The sequence below is a fragment of the Cucurbita pepo genome, chromosome LG01 (assembly GCF_002806865.2).
Source record: "Cucurbita pepo subsp. pepo cultivar mu-cu-16 chromosome LG01, ASM280686v2, whole genome shotgun sequence".
Taxonomy (NCBI): Eukaryota; Viridiplantae; Streptophyta; class Magnoliopsida; order Cucurbitales; family Cucurbitaceae; genus Cucurbita; species Cucurbita pepo.
Window position 1 is genome coordinate 2421578 of NC_036638.1, and position 24262 is coordinate 2445839.

General features: G+C 38.7%; 6 protein-coding genes across 9 annotated transcripts; 2 read left to right on the top strand and 4 right to left on the bottom strand.

Moving 5' to 3' along the window:
* Nucleotides 1-95: 95 nt before the first annotated feature.
* Nucleotides 96-1158, bottom strand: LOC111794016 (zinc finger protein 4-like). Its single transcript, XM_023676122.1, has one exon. The coding sequence runs from the start codon at nt 943-945 to the stop codon at nt 364-366; it is 582 nt and encodes a 193-aa protein (XP_023531890.1). The 5' UTR covers nt 946-1158; the 3' UTR covers nt 96-363.
* Nucleotides 1159-4714: 3556 nt separating this feature from the next.
* On the bottom strand, nt 4715-10175 carry LOC111777483. 4 transcript variants are annotated; one of them, XM_023657130.1, is made up of 4 exons: nt 9899-10171; nt 6309-6424; nt 5985-6056; nt 4715-5006 (listed from the first exon to the last, which is right to left on the bottom strand). In XM_023657130.1, the coding sequence occupies exons 1-3, from the start codon at nt 10054-10056 to the stop codon at nt 6034-6036; spliced, it is 297 nt and encodes a 98-aa protein (XP_023512898.1). In that variant the 5' UTR covers nt 10057-10171; the 3' UTR covers nt 4715-5006; nt 5985-6033. The 4 variants fall into 4 exon arrangements, with proteins under 4 accessions (XP_023512898.1, XP_023512880.1, XP_023512906.1 ...); XM_023657112.1 differs by lacking the exon at nt 5985-6056 and having other exon boundaries at nt 6267-6424; nt 9899-10174; XM_023657138.1 differs by lacking the exon at nt 5985-6056.
* An 899-nt stretch (nt 10176-11074) lies between these two features.
* Nucleotides 11075-15861, bottom strand: LOC111777504 (alpha-L-fucosidase 2-like). The gene is made up of 10 exons (XM_023657150.1): nt 15484-15861; nt 14894-15039; nt 13792-14657; nt 13567-13699; nt 13262-13420; nt 12379-12603; nt 12177-12278; nt 11962-12097; nt 11634-11829; nt 11075-11553 (listed from the first exon to the last, which is right to left on the bottom strand). The coding sequence occupies exons 1-10, from the start codon at nt 15707-15709 to the stop codon at nt 11244-11246; spliced, it is 2499 nt and encodes an 832-aa protein (XP_023512918.1). The 5' UTR covers nt 15710-15861; the 3' UTR covers nt 11075-11243.
* Nucleotides 15862-17219: 1358 nt separating this feature from the next.
* LOC111777561 (LYR motif-containing protein At3g19508) lies at nt 17220-17923 on the top strand. Its single transcript, XM_023657220.1, has 2 exons — nt 17220-17509; nt 17624-17923. Exons 1-2 carry the CDS (start codon nt 17315-17317, stop codon nt 17678-17680), a joined length of 252 nt encoding a protein of 83 aa, XP_023512988.1. The 5' UTR covers nt 17220-17314; the 3' UTR covers nt 17681-17923.
* Nucleotides 17924-20355: 2432 nt separating this feature from the next.
* Nucleotides 20356-22024, top strand: LOC111777514 (cinnamyl alcohol dehydrogenase 1-like). Its single transcript, XM_023657162.1, has 5 exons — nt 20356-20514; nt 20593-20706; nt 20776-21003; nt 21099-21538; nt 21611-22024. Exons 1-5 carry the CDS (start codon nt 20426-20428, stop codon nt 21811-21813), a joined length of 1074 nt encoding a protein of 357 aa, XP_023512930.1. The 5' UTR covers nt 20356-20425; the 3' UTR covers nt 21814-22024.
* Nucleotides 22025-22863: 839 nt separating this feature from the next.
* LOC111777524 (transcription factor MYB73-like) lies at nt 22864-23932 on the bottom strand. Its single transcript, XM_023657171.1, has one exon. The coding sequence runs from the start codon at nt 23800-23802 to the stop codon at nt 23104-23106; it is 699 nt and encodes a 232-aa protein (XP_023512939.1). The 5' UTR covers nt 23803-23932; the 3' UTR covers nt 22864-23103.
* Between the last annotated feature and the right edge of the window lie 330 nt (nt 23933-24262).

Genomic DNA, 24262 nt, shown 5'->3' on the forward strand with positions numbered 1-24262 from the left:
TACTTCCAAGCGTTCTGGATGTTCGCTAGTGCTGGCGACCTGTGATTGAGCACTGAAATGGGAAACCACAGGAAGAGTTGACAGAAGCAAGAATCTTAAAGTTTCAAATAATTATCTCTTTTTCTCTTCGCCCCTTACACCCTGCTCAGTTTGATGTAATTGATATACTAAATGCCCCAAAGTTGAAACAAATTATGCCTCTTTTGTTTTAACAAGCAGAAGAGATGCAACAATAATGGTGCATCTCCTTTCTAGCACATCCCTAAAAGTTAGTCATGCACTTGATATACGAACGAGCTACTTGGCTCTACAAGAATGAAGACGACAACTCCGGAGTAGTACTAAGACAGATAAACACAAGAATTAAAGTCGAAGATTCAGATCGAGATGGAACGGTTCAATTGGTGATGGCTTGTCGAGAATTCGATGTTGAGTGAAGCGGAAGCTCCCCGGCCACATCAAGTCCATGGCATCCCCCAACATGAAAGGTGCCCATGAACCAGTTTTGACATGATTAAATCTTGCTGCTAGAACAGTATCTTCCCTGCCTGGTTTGTGCACAAGTGAATGTGGCTGAACACCAAGTGATCTAATCATAGAATTATGGATTGGCAGACCAAACAGGGTCATCATCTTGTGGGCTTGGTGCCTTCTGGCTGCACTCCTCTCTCTCTTGTGGGCATTTTGATGGCCTCCCAATGCCTGTGAACTGAAGAACACCCTCTTACAGAAGTTGCATGAAAAAGTCTTGGTTGAAGCTGCTGCAGAGCTTTGTGATTCAGCTAAAAGCTGCTTGTTCTTCCTTCCCAAGCTCAAGTCCAGCCACTCCAAAGCTGCTACGCCATCAGGTTGGTCTGTTGCTTCTTGTTCTTCTTCACTCGAATCAGCTTGTCCGTTACCGTTACTGTTTATCGACATTTCAATTTGTTGTCCTTGAAAAATCATTGCAAACCCAGATTCCAAACTAAAAGTGGTGATTTTTGAACTATAAATTTGGATGGATTGATTGCTGATTCTATAATCTAACCCTGAAACTGAAGCTGTGGTAATGGAAGCAGGCTTTGATTATTCTTTTATCTTCATTTTCAACCCGACCATTAGTGGTCCAGTTCACAATGCTTATGTCATCTATACTGTTTCCCTTTCAAACTAAAGGATTCCCCACTTCCATCAATCTTTCCAATCCCTATTTCTTAACACTCCCTTCTTAAATGATACCACTTTTTACGTTGGATATGCATTCAGAAATCAAGATCTTCAATTATTTGTCTCAACCGAATTGTTATCGGTTGACTAGTGGTCAAATAAGTTGTACATCTCGATATCGTTAAAGGTGAGCAAACATCAAGTTGGCTACCTATTCTAGACGTTTGATAATTGTCTCGTGAGATTAAATGTAATATGTATAATTCTTCAACCATAATGGTTATGAAAAAAGTACGTATAGAACGTTATGTAAATGTGTAAACTCACATGGACAACTAAAGTTTGAATTCAAGATCGCTTCAATTATTTGCTTAGACCCCATAAAAATACTTGACATTATAGAAAGATTGGTCAATATTCAAACTTCACATAATGTCGATTTTCTTTTGTTTGCTACTTTCTTCTTGGCCACACCTTTAGGAGCCATATACCAACACTACACAAGGCTTCTTTTTCGGAATTTTGAGAAAAACCAAAATCAATGTGATTGAAAGTCACAATCTGTGAAATTCCACATCAGTTGAAGAAAGGGAACGAAACATTCCTTATAAGGGTGTGGAAACCTCTCCTTAATAGACGCGTTTAAAACCGTGAGGCTGACAACGACATGTAGCGCGACAAAACAAACAATATCTACTAGTGATGGACTTGGACTGTTAGACATTGTTTGAAGTGTCCCTCCAACGTAACGAAGGAGTGCTTCTTATCCAACTCAAATAAACGAATCACTTTTAAAAACTACTTTTGTGGGATTCTTTCCAAGGCTGATGTTTCCAATACATATCTAAAACTGAGTGATTTTCTTTTGGGTCTTCATTCTGTTTGGCAAAAGAGAATAAGTAGAAAAGCATCTTTATTAGAAAGATGGCTTTGCATTCTGACCTAATTGTACATGATTGGGATAATGATGAGATATTATTCATACTTTTTTTTTTTTTTCCTTTTCATTTAGCAGTCTCCCTAACTCTTTTGTAGAGGAGAACCACTCAAGAACCACCATGTACTGTATGCATTGCTAATAAGTTCTTTCTTTCCATTATAATCTCTTGAAAAAATGGAACCCCACCAAGAAAAGATGGTTTTTTTTGGCTATGGAAGAGGTTTCAAAATAATATTTGATGATTTGATGGGTTACTGTGAAATCCCACAACGGTTGGAGGAGGGAATGAAACATTCCTTATAAAAGTGTGGAAACTTCTCTCTAGTAGACACGTTTTAAGATTCTGAGGCTGGTAGCAGTACGTAAGGTGCCAAAGTCGGTTGGAGGAGGGAATGAAACATTTCTTATAAAAGTGTGGAAACTTCTCTCTAGTAGACACGTTTTAAGATTCTGAGGCTGGTAGCAGTACGTAAGGTGCCAAAGTAGACAAAATTGGTTAGCAGTGAGTTTGGACTGTTAGAGTTACTGTCGTGTATTATTCTCTCTTTTCCATAATTTTTCAATATGGATAGCCTCGAATCGAAGTTGGTTTAGGGAACATTGGAATCTTTACCCAGCAGGGACTTACCAATGGTGTCTAATTCTGTTTGATTCTTTTTGCTTTATTTAGTGTCTTTAACAGTAAACTAACTAGAACTTGGGTTAGTTGTTCTCTATGGATGATGATGTTTACTGCAAACTGAAATGAAGTATGAGATATTCTTAACCAAACGTAAACGAAACCTTTCTAGGTGAAATTGGAATTCAATGAAGACACGTAATTCTGTTTGTTTGAGTTCAACAACAACAGAGTGAGGGATCTAACCATCAACTTTTGGAATGGTAATTGATGTCGTATCCACTAAACTCTGTTCACGTCCAATGTTGCACAACGAAGCATGACCTTCTTCAAAATAAGCCATATAGACAATAAGTGTTCATAAAGGTCATAAACTTCTCAAGTCATGGCATACAATATTCAAGTCACCCATATTCAACAATCATAAAGGTCACAGATAGATGTTAATATTAGTTAATTAGCAAATGGATAGAACCAATTAGTTTGTCCAGTAATTGACGACATCTACTTTACATTAAGTCACATTAAATCATAGTTTTAAGATCAAAGAAAGCTTGAGAACACAAATTCATATTATATTAATATGAGACAATGCTAAAGTACAGAGAAAATGAAACTAAATCATGATAAAAAAAATATGAATTACTATTTGATGACGATGGAAGTAGCTAAGCTTTGAATAAAGGTTTGTAAATGATGGGGATGATGATCAAAAGATGGACAGTCTAGTGGGCAGTGGATCTTCTCAGCTTTATAAGTGCACTTACTTTCTAACTGGGGCAGTCCTTTTCTGTATATTGGACATCCAATAAGTGAGAGAGAGGGAGAGAGTTTTTATATTTTGAGGTTGGAAATATCTCTCCATCCTTCCAACCATTGATCTAAGCCCTCCACTAACAAAATCAACCACTTTTTAGTCTAAAGGATGTAAACTGTTTGAATAGTAGCTAAAAGTGTTCGAATTCTACCCTTCAAAGAATTCAAACTAGAACATAATTCATCTAATTATTCTTAATCGAGAGATCAGAGGTTTTCCTACTTGACAATAAAGAAAAATTCAAATCCTAAGGGAGAAATCTTCAAACTCGTCCCCACATTCTATAAAACTAGCTGGTACAGACGGAGATTAAACTTGGACGGGTCAGCCATTGAGACCCGAGAGACTATCTCTGTCTGTCCTCACCCTGTTACCATTTTCAATCAAGTTCCTTGTGGGGGTTGGAAGGAATAAGTCATGGGGCTTGAAGGTGTCTTTTGGGTTTCCCTAACAAGTTTTTATCAGAGGGAAGCAGGAGGGCCAGTCCGGTTGTAGGGAACAACACCAGCTAAGCTTAAGGCTATGGGCCATGAAAATCAACAACGATCTCCAAATGCTCCTGCAGCAAGCCACGAGTGGCATTGCATTGTGGACCAAATGAAACCATAAACCATAAACCTGGCTTTAAAAACATTGACATGTTAGTGTCAATCAAATCGGCATTGGCACCCCATGTGGCTGTTGCTATTGCGTTCCCACCTACAACATGGATTGGATTTCAAATAAGAGCTGAGCTACAACAGCCACTCAACACCAATCTCATTTTTAAGCCCTTGAAAGCTGAATACAGACAAGCATTTAGAAAGCATACCTGATTCGAACTTCGTGTCTATTGTTGAATATGTGGTTTGAACTGTTCCATTCAAACTGTGACACACTCGACTCTAATTGGTTGTTGAAAAGTTCATGTCCCACGAACAAATATAATTCACTTGGAAGATACGAAAAATGAAAATACAAGTTTGTATCCTAGCTCTCCACATATGTTTCTCATTATATGAAAGCATTAATGTGTTAAGATATACATAACTTTATGTAAGAGGCATATATTAATAAAAACTTTATGTAAAAGGCCTACATTAATAAAACGTGTCATTTTTGTGTGGGAAACTTACAGGTGGATGGATTATTATTTCTCTCTGTTGAGCTGTGTCCAGATCTATAATTCTTCGGCTTAAGGTACTGAGAAAGCTAATAGAAACAAGAATATTATACCGTGACTCAAAATCCAGTAACTGTAATGAAAGTAATTGAAGGTAATAAAGAAATAAAGCAGGTCAAATCAACAATTGATAATTTTAGGAAATCCAAAGGACAACCGGGTACACTATGTGGAAAAATAGTATGAGTTCCCTGAACAGCTAGGAAATTTTTTATTGCATCTACCAACCTACTAAAGTACCCAGAAATTCTCTCTCCCTACTGAACTTCACCCCCATTAGAATTGCTCACATGTGTGCTTCTACTGGAGATCGCTCAAGTACCTGCAATGTAAAGCAAAAGGAAAAGCAATAAGAACTAGATAACACGTGAACAGTTTACAATTTTAATTCAAGTTCTTTGTAAGAAAAGAACACTTGTTCAATGATGAAATGCTTCATGACTCTGAAAGATATCACAAAAATATCATCCACCGAAAATGTTATGCGCTACGGTTCCATATCTAATGAAAGCCTTGTTTCTTTCATTATATTGTATCACATAGACTACCGCTACCAGTAAATAATAATAACTGCTACAAGATATGACATAATTACAAACCGAAATTCCCTCAACCAGGAAAACCTAGAGGGGTAAAATCATGCAGTACTAATGAATAGTATTTGTATACGATTTACACGATGAAGAGAGAAGCTTGTATTAATTTCAGTTCAAATTACGAGACCCAGAAATAATAAACAACGGAGTATGCAAGTTATCAAGCTCCTGAACCCTCTAGTACATTTATTTCCAGCTAAACAGTACACTTAGCAAAAAACAACGACCAGAATTTCAAGGGAAGTATAACGAGGAAGGTCAGCACAAAATCTTTATGCATGACTGAATTGAAGCATCATCCATCATGGCAGAAGGTTTGAACGTCATCCTTGATAATAATCTTAGAAGATGTATGCCCACATCAACCTCAAATACATTTTTCTAAGAGAATTTAAGTGAGCGACTTATTTGACTCACTAATTATCACACCTCAATATTTCTTCATTTCCTCCATTGAAGGAACTAAATAAATTAACTAAAAGAAGAAAAGAAGTTAAGTTGACCAAACAGGACCAAACATTCCCTTCTGTCTTCCCATATAGATGTGTCTCTTTCCTCTTCACCCACCTCCAATGCATATACTCACCATCGCCATTTCATATATCTAAAATTTTTATGAAGTTTAGAAAAGTGCACATAGAATACTGCTAAAAGTGAAAAGAAAGGGGGAAAGAATCAAAAAGCCAAAAAAAAAAGGGACCTACAAATGTTGCGACAGTCTCCTGCTTTCGAATGATAGAATGTCCACGTGCATCACCCATCTTTTCCATTCATTCCTATCAATCCCAATCCCAATTTCTTCTTATTAAATGACATTTTAATGGTATAAAAATAACTGCTTCAGTTATACCACACCATATGATCCAAACACAAAAATTAGCTGAAACATTACGACATCATGACTATAAAGATGGCCATGGTGAACAATGACATGACGAAGAAACATTTACTATATGTTTTTCATGTTTCCCATAAGCAAGACTCACAAAGAGGATACTAGCGATCCTGACAAGAACGGCAGAATGTACCGTGAGACAGCTCGCAAAAAGCCCGTACGCTAACACATAGGTGTGATGTCAGGCAGGTAGCACCCACGATGTGCATGGACAGAAGAGACTGCGTGCATCCCAGTTCTCCCAAATTCCTGGAAAGGGCAATTCATAATAAATAAATAAATAAGTAAAAGTCAATCATGCCTGTAACTCATGAAAGCAATCCAGAAAAATGAAATCAAGCACCATAGAGAGAATATTAGAAAGATTCCCTTCTTAATAAGAAACTGAATAATAAACAAAATAGCAAAAAAAAAAAAAAAAAAAAAAAAAAAAAAAAAAAAANAAAAAAAAAAAAAAAAAAAAAAAAAAGACATCAAAGAACGGTGAAGAGGAAACCACTGCCTAAACGGATAACAAAAAAGAGTCTTCCAATCAAGGTTGATCATGAGCGAGAATAATGTGAGAAATTTGTCGATCAACAGATGGAATAGGGAAGACTGGAATGGACTGGAGATGTTTGTGGGGTTCCCTTTCATGTGATTAAGAACTTGGAGACCAGCAGAGTTGAGAATGAGAAGTAACCATTCATTTAAGAGAAAGACTTCTTGTTCTTGAAATGAACCAATGATAAAGTAGTCACTGAAACCTTCTTTGGTTGGGCTATTGAAGGCGCCATGGAGGAGCCCAAGTCCACTGTATCGACAAAAGACTGTGATATCACCAGACACCAACTCTCAAGACCAAGCTGGTGAAATATGTTCCTCACAAAATTAACAACTGCCAAGAGTCATTGGTTGAAACTGTAGCTAGAGATATAGCAAAAGCACTTAAGAGATTTTTTCCAGAAGGGGCACACTGGGACCGAGTGTGTCGCCTCATAAATTGGAAGATCGTTTTTTTTCATTAGGAGGTTCAAGTCTTCAATATGGTGACATAGTGGATAATTGTTTAAGGCATGGTTGTTAGAAGCAAATATAGTACATGCAACTTTGGAAGTTCAAAAAGGCTAAAGCTAGGGCTCGAATTCCTTGGGTTCTCAAGTGCTTTGAGCAAGAAGCAAATTGAAAAGGCTAACCGGCCTTTTTTCACCAGCTAATCTCAAAGCAAATATGATGGGTTCTTTTTTCCTCTTTGGTATATTTTGAAACAGTTGGTGAGGCATCTCTATGGTAAGGATACATTTTACAAACTGTCTTGTGGTTCTATCTCAAGATCTTTCTTTGTCATGAACACCCTACCCCTACAATAATGGTAGAGTCGGTAGAAGCTCTAGCTAACAATGGTAGAGTAAGAAGTGGCTACTCCCTTCGAGAGTAATATGTGGTAACTATTGTTGGAAAGTATGGGTGTAAAGGTTCAGTTCAGTTTGATTTCAGCACCAAACCAAAGTAGAACCGCTAAAAATGTGAAGAAAAAAATAAAAATTGAGCCAAACCACCATGGTTCATAACCAAACCAATCCTAACCAGTTAGTCGATTCGATGCATTCATTATGGGCCTAAGGTCTCCGCGATAAAGGAGTGCATGTAATAGTGGCAATTGTTGGTTGGTTTAATTGGTTATTTTATTTTTCAATTTTTCCTTACATCCCTATCTACAAAAAATAGAGATGTTCCAAAAAAGTGTAAAATGATCTATTTAATTATTGAGAATACTTGTCTGTTTGTTTCTCTCTGGAGCTCGAAGCTCAAAATCATTTTGAACCTACATTAACCTCCTTTCAGTAAGCTCCTAAAGTGTTTGACATCGTATAGACTATGAGTTTCTTATCCATATTTCTTCATTATGCAAGCAAGAATCATATGGTTGTTACAAAGAGGGTTTTGAGATATTTGAAAGACACATTGTCTTTTGGCATCAAATTCAACAAATTTGATAGCTTTGAGTTGCAGTGTTATTCATATACTGATTGGATTAGGACATTGGATGAAAAGAACCTCTAGTATTGTTTCAATTTGTTCACGGTGTTTTTCATGGTGTTCAAAAAAGTAAGATATAGTATCCCAGTCAACTGCAGAAGCATTACGGAAATAGCAGTAGTGAACTGAGCAGTATGGTTGAAAAAGTTGATGCGCAACTTGAATTTAAAGAAAGAGGAAAATATGAAAGTGTTTGTGGATAATCAAGCTACTCTATCTATTTTAGTTATATTAAATTGCTAATTGTAACATTAAAGTGCATTTATTATGAGTTGTGATTGAATGAAATTGTAGATTTTCTCAATTTATTTTATAATGAACTCAGGATCCTTCATTTGCATTCTCTCGAATTCAACTCACCAGGTTCGACACTTTCATGCCCTTAATTCTCTCCTCTCCTTCATACTCATTTTTTAGGAACTCCCAGATCTCCTTTGATGGCTTTAAGGCCATAATTCTGCTGAATATGGCAAAAGGCAAAGCTGCATGTAGGCAAGCTCTAGCCTTTGCCTTCATGGTGACCTTTTCCTTGTAAGTTTCAATTCAGTTTATTGATGAATTATTAAAAAGTGGAGCAACATCATAGTCCTCCTCAATTGCTTCCAACCAGTCGTAACCTTCCATGGAGACTTCCATTCTTATAGGCTTGGTAGTTTTCACCATCAAACACAGGTGGAGCCAGCGAAAAAAGGTTGCTTGATCCTGAGTACATCTCACTTAATTCTCACAAGTGTATCACTCAATTCCCTCGGGGACATCTCACTAATTCTTACTCATAGGCCCCTTAAGAATTTAAGGCTCTGAAACAAATTGTTAGGGACAACAAAACCTTCCGTATCTCTCCACACATTGATATGGTATTATTCACCTTGGACAAGTTTTTTTGTCTCAGCCAAAAGGTACCACAACAATAGATTTTTTAAAATTTCCTTAGGAAAAAGAAAATAATATTTTGTAAAGTTTAAATGGAGGGTTGATTATATATATAAATATATATACTAAAAAAATAAAGAAACCAAGGTATGGACGGGGAATGGGCTAAGGACAGAGAACACCCTACTCCCACCCCTAATCTCTGCCGCGTTAGGGCATCCCTATGGAAAAATGAGCATCTCTAGTCATCTCTTAGAGCTATAGCCATGATCTCCCCCCTGTTTACCCAATGCGGGACTTTTGTCATAGTTACAACAATCCTTTCTTCCAACAAAGTGCCACTAAATCTCAAATAATCATTTCATTTGTCCAGCCCTTTAGCTTCACCAAGAGTTTGCTCTTATTGAGGATAAGTCCTCATCTCCATACCACACTTGTTCGACATTTGAGTGTTCGTCCACAACACTACATAACTACATCATTGAGACTCACCGATTCTTTGAGCATCGGAAAATTCTACTAACACGACTAAGTATTTCCATTATTGCTCAAGAGAAGGGGGAGAAGGGGGAGAATTGGGAAAGTCTACAATTTCATTCAATCACAACTCACAAGCTAAAAATAACTACTTACAACGGTAAAAAAATAGCAACTTAAACTAACTATTACTAACAAATTCTCTCATATTTAGATGTGTGGGAAACTACATACTAAGAATAGTAAAGCAGGCATCTGGCATCAAACAATTCAGAATTCAACAACACTTCTAATCCATTCAACAATTCGTTTCGCACTGAAACCAAAAAGCCGATTAAGAAACTTGTGAAGTACCTGGAAGTTGAAAATGAAAGCCGACGAGATTGAAGACGAGGTCGAGCGGCGAGAGGTGGTGGGTGGAGCCGAGGAAGAGAAGGAGCTGATCGGAGAGAAGAAGCCCTAACAGTAGAAATCAGGGAGCGAGATAGAGATCCAGAAGGGCGCCAAGCCATTTTAGCAGTGCAGGTCTTCGTTCGATCAAAATTCAGCAAGACGAGCCGATGTCGAGGTTTAGCGCACACAATGAGCAGCGCTCAGCAAGGGTTTTACGAGGGTACGGATGCCTACTAGAGAAATGCTACGGTGGATTGCATTCTATGGATTTGAATGTGGCTTATGCATGATACACCGCATGATTGAAATCAGACGGCCCGATCTGATTTCTGTAAATTTAATGATCTTTTTTTATAAAAAAAAAAAAAAAATTTAAAGAAATAAGTTATTTTAAATAACACAAATAAAACCAAATTATGATAAATAAATAAAAAAATTCCTCAAAAAACATACAATTGTTGGGGACCACTTAGCTCGACAACCTCCATCGTCCACCATCGGTTATTACTTCCACCGTGCACCTCTAACGACCGTGCCAACTACCCCACCTCTAGTAATCGTTGCCAACTATCCATCTCCGATGGCTATCGTTCGTTACCATTCTAGTGACCCTCTCGCAATAGCAGTTTTAACACTCGTCTAGTCATCTGGTATTAATGTAAGCATTCAGCTTAAATGACAATGACTTCATCCTCCGTGGTTTCCCTTTCCTATAGTAGTGTGGCTCCTTTCTTATGGAGGCTCATGGGTCTAACCAACCCCGAGCTAAGTTCATCCTCAGTGGTTTCCCTTTCCTATTCCTTTCTTATGGAGGCTCCTAGATCTAACCAACCCTGAGCTGACTTCATCATCAGGGGTTTCCCTTTCCTAGCGGACTTTATCCTCGGTGGTTTCCCTTTACTACAGTAATGGGCTCCTCTCTTATGGAGGCTCGTAAGTCTAATCAACCCCGAGCTGACTTCATCCTCAATGGTTTCCTTTCCTATAGTAGTGGGCTCCTTTCTTATGGAGGCTCGTGGGTCTAACCAAACCCGAGCTGATAATAGTCTCCTTTAGAGCGGTGGATAGGCCAGGCCCAATCAACATGAACTGATTCTCGGGTGGAACCTCATTCGCTACGTAGCAGCACACAACCAGTGCAAAACAAACTATATAAGCTTGAATTGATCAAAATATTTATCAAATACATTGTATTATCAAAAACATAGTATAAAAAAAGTGGTAATAAATAATTGATTAACAATCTTGTATGAATAACAAAATGAAATGGTGAGCAGAAGAAGCTTTTGTGTGGCTGAGTATCTCATCATTTTGGTAGAGAGTATGTTCCAACACATTTCAACAGCTTATTGAAAGTGTAAACTTTCCCAGATGTTAAATTTGCTGCTACTTTAGTCCCTCTGTAGTGTAATGTCGTAAGCGAAATTTGCTCCGACGACCAAACACCGACTTCGTTCAGATCTCCCCCCGTCCAGCAGACGTTCACTGTTAAGCCACCCCGTGCCTTCAATCCTTTAACGCAACCGTAGGGCCAGACGTCGCGGGGAAGAGCGGGAAGCAAGTACAGATCGTTCATGGTGCTCTGGACTAGCATTTCGGCAATGGCGGCCGAGAAACTGATACGACAGTAGCAACCAAGATAAGGAGAAGCATAATATCACTGTATGGACACATAAATGTTAAGCTTGTAGCTTACCCAAAGTTGGCATCTATTTGGAAAGGAGGGTGAGCAGTGAACAAGTTGCTGTATAGCCCGCCTTCGTAATCACTTTCATGATCTGGGTCCACGAGATCGAACAAATGCTTGACCATTCGGTACGCGTGCTCGCTGTTCTGAAGACGAGCCCATAGAGCGATTTTCCATGCTGTGGACCATCCTGGACCTTCCTCTCCTGTTTCATATTAGGTCTATGAGGATTCGGCTAACCATCGCTCGTGAAATGTTACATTGGCACGACACAATCGCCCAAAGGACTCGACAGCATAAAGTAAAGGATAATTTCAAGAAGTTGATCAACAGGTACCTCTTTTATGAAGAGTATTATCTGCAGCTTTCGAAACGTTGGGAGTTTTCTCGACAGTTATAGTGTGTCCTGGATACAGCCCGAACAGGTGCGATACATGTCGATGATGCACTTCTCGGTCCTCAAAGTCAAGAGCCTAATCCAAGACATGTCGAGTTAGGGCGGTCTACGTAATTATACGATGTTTCGGGTAAAGAGATGTGATACTTACATACCCATTCCATAAGTGAACCATCTCTAGCTATCTTGTAAGGTAAGAGCCTAGATTGAGCCATCCGGACCTTGTTGATAATAGCATCCTTGCTTTTACCCAGAATCTGTTAAACAGGTAAAACTTCAAAAAACCGTAAACAAACATGTCGAGTAGGTGAAGTAAATAAGTTTTACAGTTTACGAGCATGCTGAAAAAAATTTCACCTCTGCAGCGGATACGATGGATGAGAAAACCTCTTTTATGATAGCGATATCCATTGTTGTCGAATAGCTTACACTAGCAGGTTTGCCATCAGGAGCTATAAACATGTGCTCCGGGGATGTTGATGGGTTCGTTTCCAAATATCCGTCCTTGCCATCGATTAGCCAATCCAACAAAAACGACGTGCATCCTTCCATCAGAGGATATGCCTTGTTTTTTAAGAAATTCTGAACATTGATTGAATTATGTAAGATAATGAAGAACAATTTTGTAACAGCTCAAGCCCACCGCTAGCAGATATTGTCCGCTTTGGCCCGTTACGTATCGTTGTTAGTCTCACGATTTCAAAACGCGTCAGCTAGGGAGAGGTTTCCACACCCTTATAAGGAATGTTTCGTTCTCTTCTCCAACCGATGTGAGATCTCACAATCCACCCCATTTGGGGGCCAGCGTCCTCGCTAGCACACCACTCGGTGCCTGCCTCTGATACCATATGTAACAGTCCAAGCCCACCGCTAGCAGATATTGTCCACTATGACCCGTTACGTATAGTCGTCAGCCTCACGGTTTTAAAACGCGTATGCTAGGGAGAGGTTTCCATGGGATCTCACAATCCACTCCCTTGGGGGCCCAACGTCCTCGCTGGTACACCGCTCAGTGTCTAGCTCTGATACCATTTGTAACCGTCCAAGCCCACCGCTAGCAGATATTGTCCGCTTTGGCCCGTTACGTATCACCTCAGCCTCACGGTTTTAAAACGCGTACGTTAGGAGAAGTTTTCACACCCTTATAAGGAATGTTTCATTCTCATCTCCAACCGATGTCCATCTGCGCAAACTAAGCACTAAACAAGGGACAGCCACACAATTGCAAGCAGGAACTTACTTTGTCCATTGTGTAAGTGTAATGCTCCCACAGATGAGTACAAAGCCATGCTCCACCCATTGGCCATAGAGCCCAAACAGCCTGACCTCGATCGGGAGAGCTTTTCGCCCAAATATCCGACACTTGATGAGCCACCCAACCACTAGCTTCATAGTTCACCTATAAGATTCAAGAACACGTGAGGACAATAACACAGTCAAGGTCGAGAATGTTCGACCATAATGGATAGTAACAGCCCCGAAACGGCCTTAGGCTATCGATCTTCAATACACAACATATGAAGTTGAGAAGGCACAGATGCTTACTTTTGCAGTCTTGCGTCCATTGACAGACAAGAAGGAAGTGAAATCAAACAATGGCTCCTGGCACTCCCTAAGGTTGCACGGAAGGGCTGGCCAATAGTTCATTTGGAGGTTAATGTTCAAGTGTGGTGCACCACTGATAGAAAAGAAAAACGGAACCATATAAGCATCTAACGTATGAGAACGGTACGCAGAGAATGAGTTATGGTTCACACTCGGTTCACTTACTCCCATGCTGGTTCGATGTTCTTGTTCCATATACCCTGAAGGTTAGCCACCTGAGTTCCAGGTCGTGAACAAGAGATAAGTAGATATCGACTATATTGGAATAGCAGTTCTACCATGGATGGATCTTCATCGATCTTAAAAGATTTTATCCTCGCTGCAGTAGACGCTACTCGACCTTCCTTTCCTCCAGAGCTAGTTGAAGAAGATTCATTCTTAGAGCTCTTTGAAAGATGCAACGAAACACGGTGAAAAAGACTCTGGTAGTCATTCAAATGTCGGGTGTAAAGATCCTGATACGACATGTTTTTAATCTTCTTCATTGTAGCAAGCGACTCCGAAGAAGGATCCTTCCCGGACAATGAAGGGTTTGTAAATGGCCCTTTAAATGAAGACGAAGCCACCAGACGCAAGATAGCCCAATCCGAGCCATTAACCTTTAACTTCTTTTCGTTTAAATCGTGTATTACTCCGCTGCCATCACTGACCTGTAAACTAAGAACTGCAGAATATTGAATTCCCTTGGGATGTTCGTCCAAATCCATTTTCGGAGGGATCCTCACGCCTCGACAGCTTCCTTGAAGCATGATCAGATTTTGACCATCAATTACACGCGAGCTATGATGTAACTTACTATCCATCGACACTATGAACGACAAAGACCCTGGTTTGCTCGCTGAGATCTTGGTTATAATCGCTTGATCCGGACTAGACGCAAAATGCTCCCTTGTAAATTCTACATCACCCACAGAGTACTTCACTCGTGCTGTGGCTGTATTCAAGTCCAATTCTCGACGATAAGTCTCCGAAATATACGACTGATGCGAATCATCAAACTCGAGCTTGATATCACCCAAGAGTTGATAAACCTTCATGATCACAAGATTGTTAGTATAGCATAATACTCATACAAACAGCTTCAAACTCAACGCTCTATACGGTTTTCAGTATGATAAGCCAACGAAGACAACGATAATCGATGCCTAGTGAGTAGATCTAATCAATGCAAGCCGTTTAAGAGAGCGTGGAAGGCATACAAGTAACACGAGATTAGCTAACCAGAGAATAAAACAACAAACAACATTCATAGGGGGTTGAGAATTACATCAGACGGCTTTCCTGATAGCTTGACCGCAGCTTCGGTCGCTTCGGCATATTTTCCATCGTCGACGAGCTTTCTAACCTCTCGTAACGCAACGGGCGCATCCGAATTGGTATAGTCCGCAGGAATTCCCGTCCAAAGAGTATCCTCTACATGAATTTTTATTAGCTTCAGAGTGCATTACTAGGTTGACATGAATCAGTAGAGTTCTGTTCATTACATAAAAACATATTCCCAAAAACTTGGAAACCAAATGATTTATGAAACCAGATCCATCCATTCAAGCTCCGCAGTAGAAGAACAAGCTATAATTCAAACAAATCTGACTGAATCAACCGCCTAAACACTACCCAACAGCGAAGAAATCTTGAAAAAATGCATATCAATCACGAAAATTCAATATAAAGGGTTTCCACATTTAAACAAACATACCCAAATCATGCAACAAAAAATGAAAGAAACCCAGATAAACGCCATAAAATCACACAAACCCATTTGATTTCTCAGCATATTACAGCCAAATACACCTCGATTTCTTCCAAATTAGTTCAAACAAGGAAGAACAGAGGTATAATGAGTGAAAGGGGGCAAACCATTGAGCTGAAGAATCTCAGTGTCAACACCGCCCCAAACCATCGCGCCAAGCCGCCCATTCCCAATAGGAATGGCATCAGTCCAGTGTTTAGCAGGGCCATTGAACGTAAGCTTCAAAGGGTCGGAGCTGTCCGCCATGGAAAAGGGGAAACAGAGAGGAATCAAAAGCACAGCAAGAAGAAACCCATTTCCATGGAAATGGGTCTTCGACATTGGAAGCAACATGAAGAATGGAAGTGAGAAAAAATCGAAGAAAATGGGGGATTTCTACTGTTCTAGAATGCCATTTTCATCGTTTAAACAAACGCGCAGAGGCTAAAAAGGCTACAGAGCACGCGGTACTAGGAGTGGTGGCAGAGCGATTGCTCACGAGAGACCCCAAGTTGATATCAAATCAATTAATCTTTGATTCGTATTATATAGTATCAATGAAAGAATCTGGCTAAGGAAAGGCGGTGCCTTTCTTTTCTAGTTTTTATTTTCCCAACACTTACATGTGTTGTTCTGTTGGTGGTCTTTCCCTGTCGTGTTCATGTTTATAGCCCCTAATTTTAGTCTAATTCTTCAAATTTTCATTAATTAATTTCATTTAAAATCAAATCAATGTTGTCATTTAATTAAATAACTATATTAGACATGAACATTAAAAACAGCTAAATATAGTTAAGGATGTTATAATAATTATTAACAAATATTTTAATGTTTTGACAGAAAATAATTGCTTTGTGATTTATAATTCATTAATAAAAATGTTTTTTATGACGTCATATTACAATATTTAAGAATTATAGAATATATTAATTGCTAATTTTATCTTTATATATTTAAATATAACTTTTTATGAGTCACGGTCAATGGCACGTAGTAGGAAGAATAATAATTATATCTACGTTGTAGGTATGGTGAATATGAGAAATGTTGCCTCCACATTAATTTTGATCACCTAACATCTCGATTTCAGTTCAATCATACAGCTACGTAGACTCGGTTGTTAATATTTATGTCACGAGGTTTCATAATGATTTGTTAATAACTAATAATTATTCTTGGTATGAAAGATAAAAGGTTATTAATATTATATTTAATGATAAAAATAATGTACGTGTAATTTAGGATTGTGTTAAAAGCAAGTTTCCTGAAGGTTTTTTATATGGATGATGAAAGCTTCTCGATTCTGTCGAAATTATTCATCGTCGCCACCTCACTCCCCGTACAGCTATTGCACAATGCTACCGTTCCAATTTGCCTCCTAGCCCAGTAATTAGTTTCTCGTATTTGTCCTTGTCGTTGCCTTTATTGCTGGCACTTTGTTGATCGGCCCAAACTCACCGCTCCGAATTATAGCTTGACTCATACCCGAACTCAAGATACAATATGTCTCTCCTTTTTATTCTATATGATTTTTGTAGAGATATCGAGATGTCCATTTAATTTGCGGAGCGGAGGGGTCAGAAAAATATAGTATTAGTAGCTAGTAGCGCGTGTGACCCAATACCCACAACCGGCGCGTGAGTTAAATAGTGTAGCCTAACGCTGACATCTCTGAGGATGATGACGATGAAATTGTTTCCTGTGCCAGGTGGTAAATATTTATTTATAGATATATTTATGTTTTTTAAAATAAAACTATCCCTAAACTATATTGGGCCGAGTGGCCCATACGAACAATACTGGGCCGAGTGGCCCATACGAAACAAAACCGGGCCTCATTATCGTGAAGTAATAAACGTGGAAAAGGGACTTACCTGGCCCAAACAGCACTCAAAAGCCCTAGAAACTGAAGCGATCGAAATCGAGAACCAGACGGCGGAGAATTTCGATCGGAGAGAAATGGAGAAGGCCCTGCGAATATACGCCGAGGTTCTGAGGCTGGTGAGGCGGTTGCCGAAGGATTCGAGGCCTTACTACGCTAAATACGCTCGAGAGAATTTCGTCAACTACAGAGAAGTCGATGCGAACGATGCCAAATCCCTAGAAGAACTCTTCCACAGAGCTTACAACCACTCCGTTTGGGTTCTCAATAAGGTTACACTCTAATCCTTCAATTAATCTTTCAGTTTCTTAATTGTTTCTTTATCGATTCGCGTTGATTGCATCGATCCGATCCGATCCGTTTTGAGCGTTTCCGGTGATTGGCAGTATTCGGTGAATGGATCTGCGGCGGATAAGCTGAAGGAGATTTGTAATAGCTCCTAGTTAGTGTGCGATTTCCGTCATTTGTTTGAAATAATGCCTCAAAGGGATCGGCGTTGGCTTTCGCCCTTGCAACTCCGGCTACTACTGCCGCCGTGGATTCTGACGAATTCGTTTCCGGTACGGATTTGGAGGATTATTGAATTAAAAGGAATTTTACATTATTTGAAAAATAATATTTGCAAATTATGTTTATAGGATAATTGAGAATAAGTTGTCTATTTAATCAGATAGTTGTTGATATAATTTTTATAAAAATATATAAACATTTAATTATAAATAATTATATTTCAAAATTATATACAAAATTATATACAAAGTATAAACTATTTACTTAATTAATTGTAGTTCGTTATTATTAATTATAAATTGAAATTTAATTAATTAATTGCATTTTAAATTTATGATATATGAACAAACAAGTAATTTTCAATTAATAATTTTAGTAAATATATTGTTAATTGGTTTAATAAACTTTTATTACTAAAAATAATTAAATAAATTACCATCCATTAGTATTTCAAAAAATAAAATGAAAATAAATTAATAGGGAGTTTCATCTATTATGAAACCTTGAAACAAACCCGAGCTTAAAATGTCAATGTCATGTGAAATGTCTATATACTAACATTTTTGTGACTTGTATGCTTCGAATTTTATTTCTTATTGACTATATTTTGTGAAATTGCTCGATAATTTTCTCTAATATGAATTTTCTCACCTGCCAAGTTGAACTAGTTGCACATTCTAGATTTGGTCATCGATAGATAAGTTCATTATGGACTTTTTATTTTTTTTCTCGATTATATATTTTTTTCACTTAATTCTACGCGTGGAAAATACAAACAAGATATAAAGCATTGATGGTTGAATAAAGTGTCATGTGTCAACTAAATTTTGTAAAGACAAGTCAAGAAATATAATATTTCTCGAGCTATTCAAATTATTAATTATTTTCAACTAGATTTATGGGTTAATATGAAGTTTATAAAGAAATAAATAAATAAATAATTGGGAAATATGATGTGACCTTCCAAATCCCCTAATATCTTTGGTTAGTTTAATGGTTTAGGTAGAAAAAGGGAAGAAATAATTAACTCATTTATTTAACTAAATAATTTGACAAATTCAAGGAGGACAAAAATGTAAATAACTATTGAAAGTCAAAGTCAAAAGAAATCATTACTACGCCCACCCGTGTATATATATATATATATATTTTTTAAAATATCTTAACTAGTTAAATTGTTTGCATTACGCTCAAGTATACGGTATGTACATTGAAGAGATTTCGATCCGGTGTAGGGGACACCTTCTTCATGTTCCTGTTTCCTCCCCAAATTTTCGCGGAGAAATTGTTATTTTTTTAATAAAAGACTTGGAGACATGAGTGGTTTAATGATATCTCCGACAACTTTGTTGCGAATACTTTATAGAGGCCTTAGGACTCTTCCCGCTACTCCTTGGTTATTTTCTCATTTTGAATCCAAATAGGTACAACTTAATTCATACGATTAAGTTCTTAAATACAACTCGCTCATATCATTCTGCCTTAGTCAAAGGCTACATTTCTCTGGAGCTGTTGTCACTATTGGAAACATGTTCAATTTTTTTATCCATTCCGTGGCGCAAAATCCCTCATTAGCTAAACAATCATTTAATTACGTCACCGTGTTCATGTAACATTTGAAAAATAAGAGTTTTTTTGGGTACTAGCCCACCATAGCTTGCAAACCCTGATCCGATATCTCCCGATTTAAACAATAAGCATTTTTTTTCCGACACTAAACAAATAGTATCAGTGGTACTTATGTGAGTTTGACGCCCATTTTGCCAATTCCAAGATTGAAGCAAATGTATTCGTCAAATCACTAATCCATAATCCACAAACAAACCGAAATAAAAGTATATATCAATAATTAAAATATTTAAAATTTGAATTCTAGCTCTCGTATTTTATTGTAGAACTAAAAAAATATATTTCAAAGTTCGGTTCAAATCTCAATCCTACAAATAACTAACCCATACGAGCATTAAATGATTCGGTATAACGGAATTGTATTTTAGGATTTTATATCTATCAACGATGAACTAATTATTAATTACAAACCTAAATATTAAGTTGAATACACATCATTATTAATTAATCAACGAACATGTTTTTTATTATAAATTTTATAATTTATTGTTTTACCATATCATATAATTGATAATATATTTATAATTTAACAAAAATAGATTGAGTTATTGTTTTATTAATATTTACTCTTTAAAAAAACCAAATAAATTATTATCCAAAAATAAAAATAAATAGGAAAGAGAGAGAAAACTACATTTTAATTGTTTTTTTATTATTATAATTAATTAAAATATATAATATTTGGATCGTATAGTTGTTAGAAAATAATTTAAACCACTTAAATGACGTAAATATGACGTATACCCCAATTCCTAAATTTAAAATGGACAGCTATCGATGCCACGCGGCGTAATATGATTTGAAATAGAAGTGGACCAATGGTGTAATGCGACGTAGGTGATCAAAACCACTCCGTCTTCACCAACCCCAAATGCTCTCCACCTTCCATGGCCGAGACGTCTTCTTCATCTGTAACTTTAAGTTTCCTTTACTTTACATTCTTTCCTCAAATTCTCTATTTATTTGCTTCCGATTCATTCACATTTCACCAACTCTGTTTCTCTTTCCCTTCCATTGCTTCATCCATATTCTTCCTCTGTTCCAAGAAAATGGGAAGCATTGAAGAACAGAGGACTGTAACAGGGCTCGCCGCCAAAGACCCATCCGGGATTCTGTCTCCCTACACTTATACTCTCAGGTTATACTCTGTTTCTGGATCTTCGTTCTTCTTTGAGTTTCTCGTTTTAATTCTCTGATTTTGGGTACGCTGTTGCAGAAACACCGGCCCTGAAGATGTTTTCATTAAAGTGATTTGCTGTGGAGTATGCCACTCTGATCTTCACCAAATCAAAAATGACCTCGGCATGTCCAATTATCCGATGGTTCCTGGGTAATTAACTTCGATGTTCTTGTGGGATTTACTGGTTTTGTTTTGGGTTTAATTTGTTTTTTGGAACAGACATGAGGTGGTCGGAGAAGTGGTGGAGGTTGGGTCGGATGTTGGTCGGTTTAGAACAGGGGAGTTGGTCGGAGTTGGGTGTATTGTTGGATCTTGTTCGAGTTGTAATCCTTGCAATTCCGATAAGGAGCAGTATTGTAACCGGAGAATCTGGAGTTATAATGATGTGTATCATGATGGCCGTCCCACCCAAGGCGGGTTCTCCTCCGCCATGGTCGTTCACCAAAAGTAAATTCCCCTGTTTCTCCATTTGAAATCCTCTGTTTTTGTTAATTTTGCGAATTTCGAGGTTGTTTGTTTGATGGGTTTTGTGGGTTTTTTAGATTTGTGGTGAAAATCCCAGAAGGGATGTCGCCGGAGCAGGCGGCGCCGCTGTTGTGCGCCGGAGTGACAGTGTACAGCCCGCTGAGTCACTTTGGGCTGAAACAGAGTGGACTCAGAGGCGGAATTTTGGGGCTAGGCGGCGTGGGGCATATGGGTGTGAAAGTGGCGAAGGCTCTGGGTCACCACGTGACGGTGATAAGCTCGTCGGAGAAGAAGAGGGTGGAGGCTCTGAAAGATCTCGGCGCCGATGAGTACTTGGTTAGCTCCGACAGTACTCAAATGGAACGAGCCATTGATTCGCTGGATTACATCATTGACACAGTCCCTGTTTTTCATCCTCTCGAGCCGTATCTGTCTCTCCTGAAACTCGACGGCAAATTGATCTTGATGGGCGTTATTAATAAGCCATTGCAATTCGTTTCCCCTGTTCTTATGCTCGGTAAATTTCACAAAGTTAATCTCGCCGGCAATGGTGCTCTGTTTTTAACTCTGTTTATTTGGGGATGAACAGGGAGGAAGACGATTACAGGGAGCTTCATCGGAAGCATGACGGAGACGCAAGAAGTGTTGGATTTCTTCAAAGAGAAGGAGCTGACCTCCATAATTGAAGTGATAAAGCTCGATTACATTAACGACGCGTTGGAGAGGTTGGAGAAGAACGACGTCAGATACCGGTTCGTTGTCGATGTCGCCGGAAGCAAGTTACCTCAGTGATGCTGATCGGCACCAGCCGGAGAATCTCAGGAGAGAAGACACAGAGTTATGATTTACTTTGGGTGGTTGGAGAAATTCTAAATGCTTTGTGTACTATGAGCTTGAACTTGAACGAACATGTTTTTTTTTTTTGGTTTCATGAAATTGTTTTGAACATGTTCTTGTAGTTTTATGGGATTGTTTCATAATAAATGAAAGTATTTACAAACGAGCTGTCGTGAATTCATCTCATTTGAATTTTATTCTTGTAAACGTCGAGATGAACTTAATACGTTATCTATATTACTACACAAGTGTTGAAGATTCCGTCATGTTAGTTAGAGAAACATCTCTTAGCATATTTTGGCCTAAATTTGGGCAATATAGACGGCATTTGTCTCGATTTTCTTAATAGAGATGTGTACCGAAAAATAATAAATACTAGAGTGAGGAAGGAGTGAAAACAATCTAAGCGATATGAATAAAGCTTATGATTAAGTTCGAAACGAGTAAAGCTTACGGTGGATGAGATTAAGTGTTTAGATCTTTGTTCGGAGAGGGGAACGAAAAATATTCCTTATAAGTGTGTGAAAACCTCTCCCTAGTAGATACGTTTCAAAACTGTGAGGCTGACGGTGATGTGTAACAGGGCAAAGTGAATAATATATGCTAGCGGCGAGATTGAACTATTACAAATGGTATCAAAATCAAACAGCGAGTAGTGTGTCAATAAAGAAGTTGTCCCCCAAGGAAGTGGATTGTTAGATCCACATCGGGTTGGAGAGAGGAGCAAAACATTTAAAGAGTGTGAAAAACTCTTCCTCGTATTTTAAAACCGTGAGGCTGATGGCTATATGTAACGAGCTAAAACAAACAATATCTACTAGCAATGAACTCGACACCACAATTCAAGCCAACCCATGGTGGGCCAATCTAATACCCACCATGGCTATGCGTATGCTAAGCCAACCCATGGTGGGCCAATCTAATACCCACCATGGCTATGCATATGCTAAGGAGCCCAATATATGAGGGCCATAACGAGCAGCAAGATAACCCAACTATGTAATATACAGAAAAAGATCAAACAAATATGAACACAACAACAAGAATGACCGAAACCCACAAAGGAATAAACAGAAAGTGAAAATTGTCTCAAATTTCTAAAACAAAGGAAGTGTGTGCATACCTTCCTGTTCAAAACAAATTCAACACATGACTAATGGCTCCAATGGTTTATACAAAATCACAGAAATTCAAAGTTTCAAACCCTAATTATCATCATCTTCTTCCTTGATTTCTGATTCCTTTTTACCCTGCCTTTCTATCTTCTTCCTCATTCATTCGTTGCCGTTTTCTATACTCCGCTATGTAATTCCTCACCTCTTCTCTAATCATCAATTGCATTACAGACAGAAATTCCTTACCACAACGCGCCGATTTCGCTTTCGCCTCACGATCCTCCGGCAATGATGAAATACTCTGCTGCTGCGGTCGCGGAGGTGATGATTCTGTTCCTGGAAGAGATAGGCTTAGACGAGTCGAAGGCCTTTTGTTCTGACTCGGAATCGAATCGTTCGTATCCGATCTCGATGGACTCAAACACTGATTTCCAATCGAAATCGTCGATCCATGACTCATACACTCAGTTTTAATCTCAGCAATCGAAGAGAACTTACGCTTCAATGTTGAATTCCAGTGATTCTTAATCGCGTTGTCTGTGCGTCCGTTGAGTAGTCTCGCGATTGTCGCCCACTTGTTCCCGTGCTTAGCGTGTGCTTCGACGATGACCTCGTCCTCCTCCGCAGTGAACGCCTGGCGCTCCACGTCAGGACAGAGCTGATTAAACCACCGCAGACGGCAGGATTTCCCCGACCGGCCTTGAATCGACTGACCGATAACAGACCAGTTCCGAGCGCCGTAGCGCTGCACTAGAATCCTTAGCAACTGGTCTTCCTCCGGGCTCCATGGGCCCTTGACCCGATCGATGTCCCACTCTTCAGACGTCATCGCCGATTCGATTCTTCCGACACAACGACAAAATCAACCGTTGAGTCAAGGATGGTGGAAGACAAAGAGATATGAATCGACCGTCGCGTGTGGCGGAGGGAGAATGGTTCCTCCGGCGAGGCGGTAGTGGGATTGCGGAATAGAACAGAAGAGGGTTTTATAAAGCTAAGGGTTAGGCTAACTGATAGAACCGGTTAACCGGCTTCGTTCATAGGAGTAATGTCAACCGGTACTTCCAGTTACAGTCCATCGTGTATGGCCAGGTAACGACCACGTGGCTGCCACGTAAGCACGGATATCCAAATCAAAATTTATTATGTAAATTGTCATAACTAAATACTATGCATTTAATTTTAGTATAAGCTTTTTTTAATTAAATTTTTTATATGATTTATTTGGGGTCTAATTAACCTAAATTTTTCAGCCGGGTATCCTACACCTCGTGTTCGTGATAGCACTT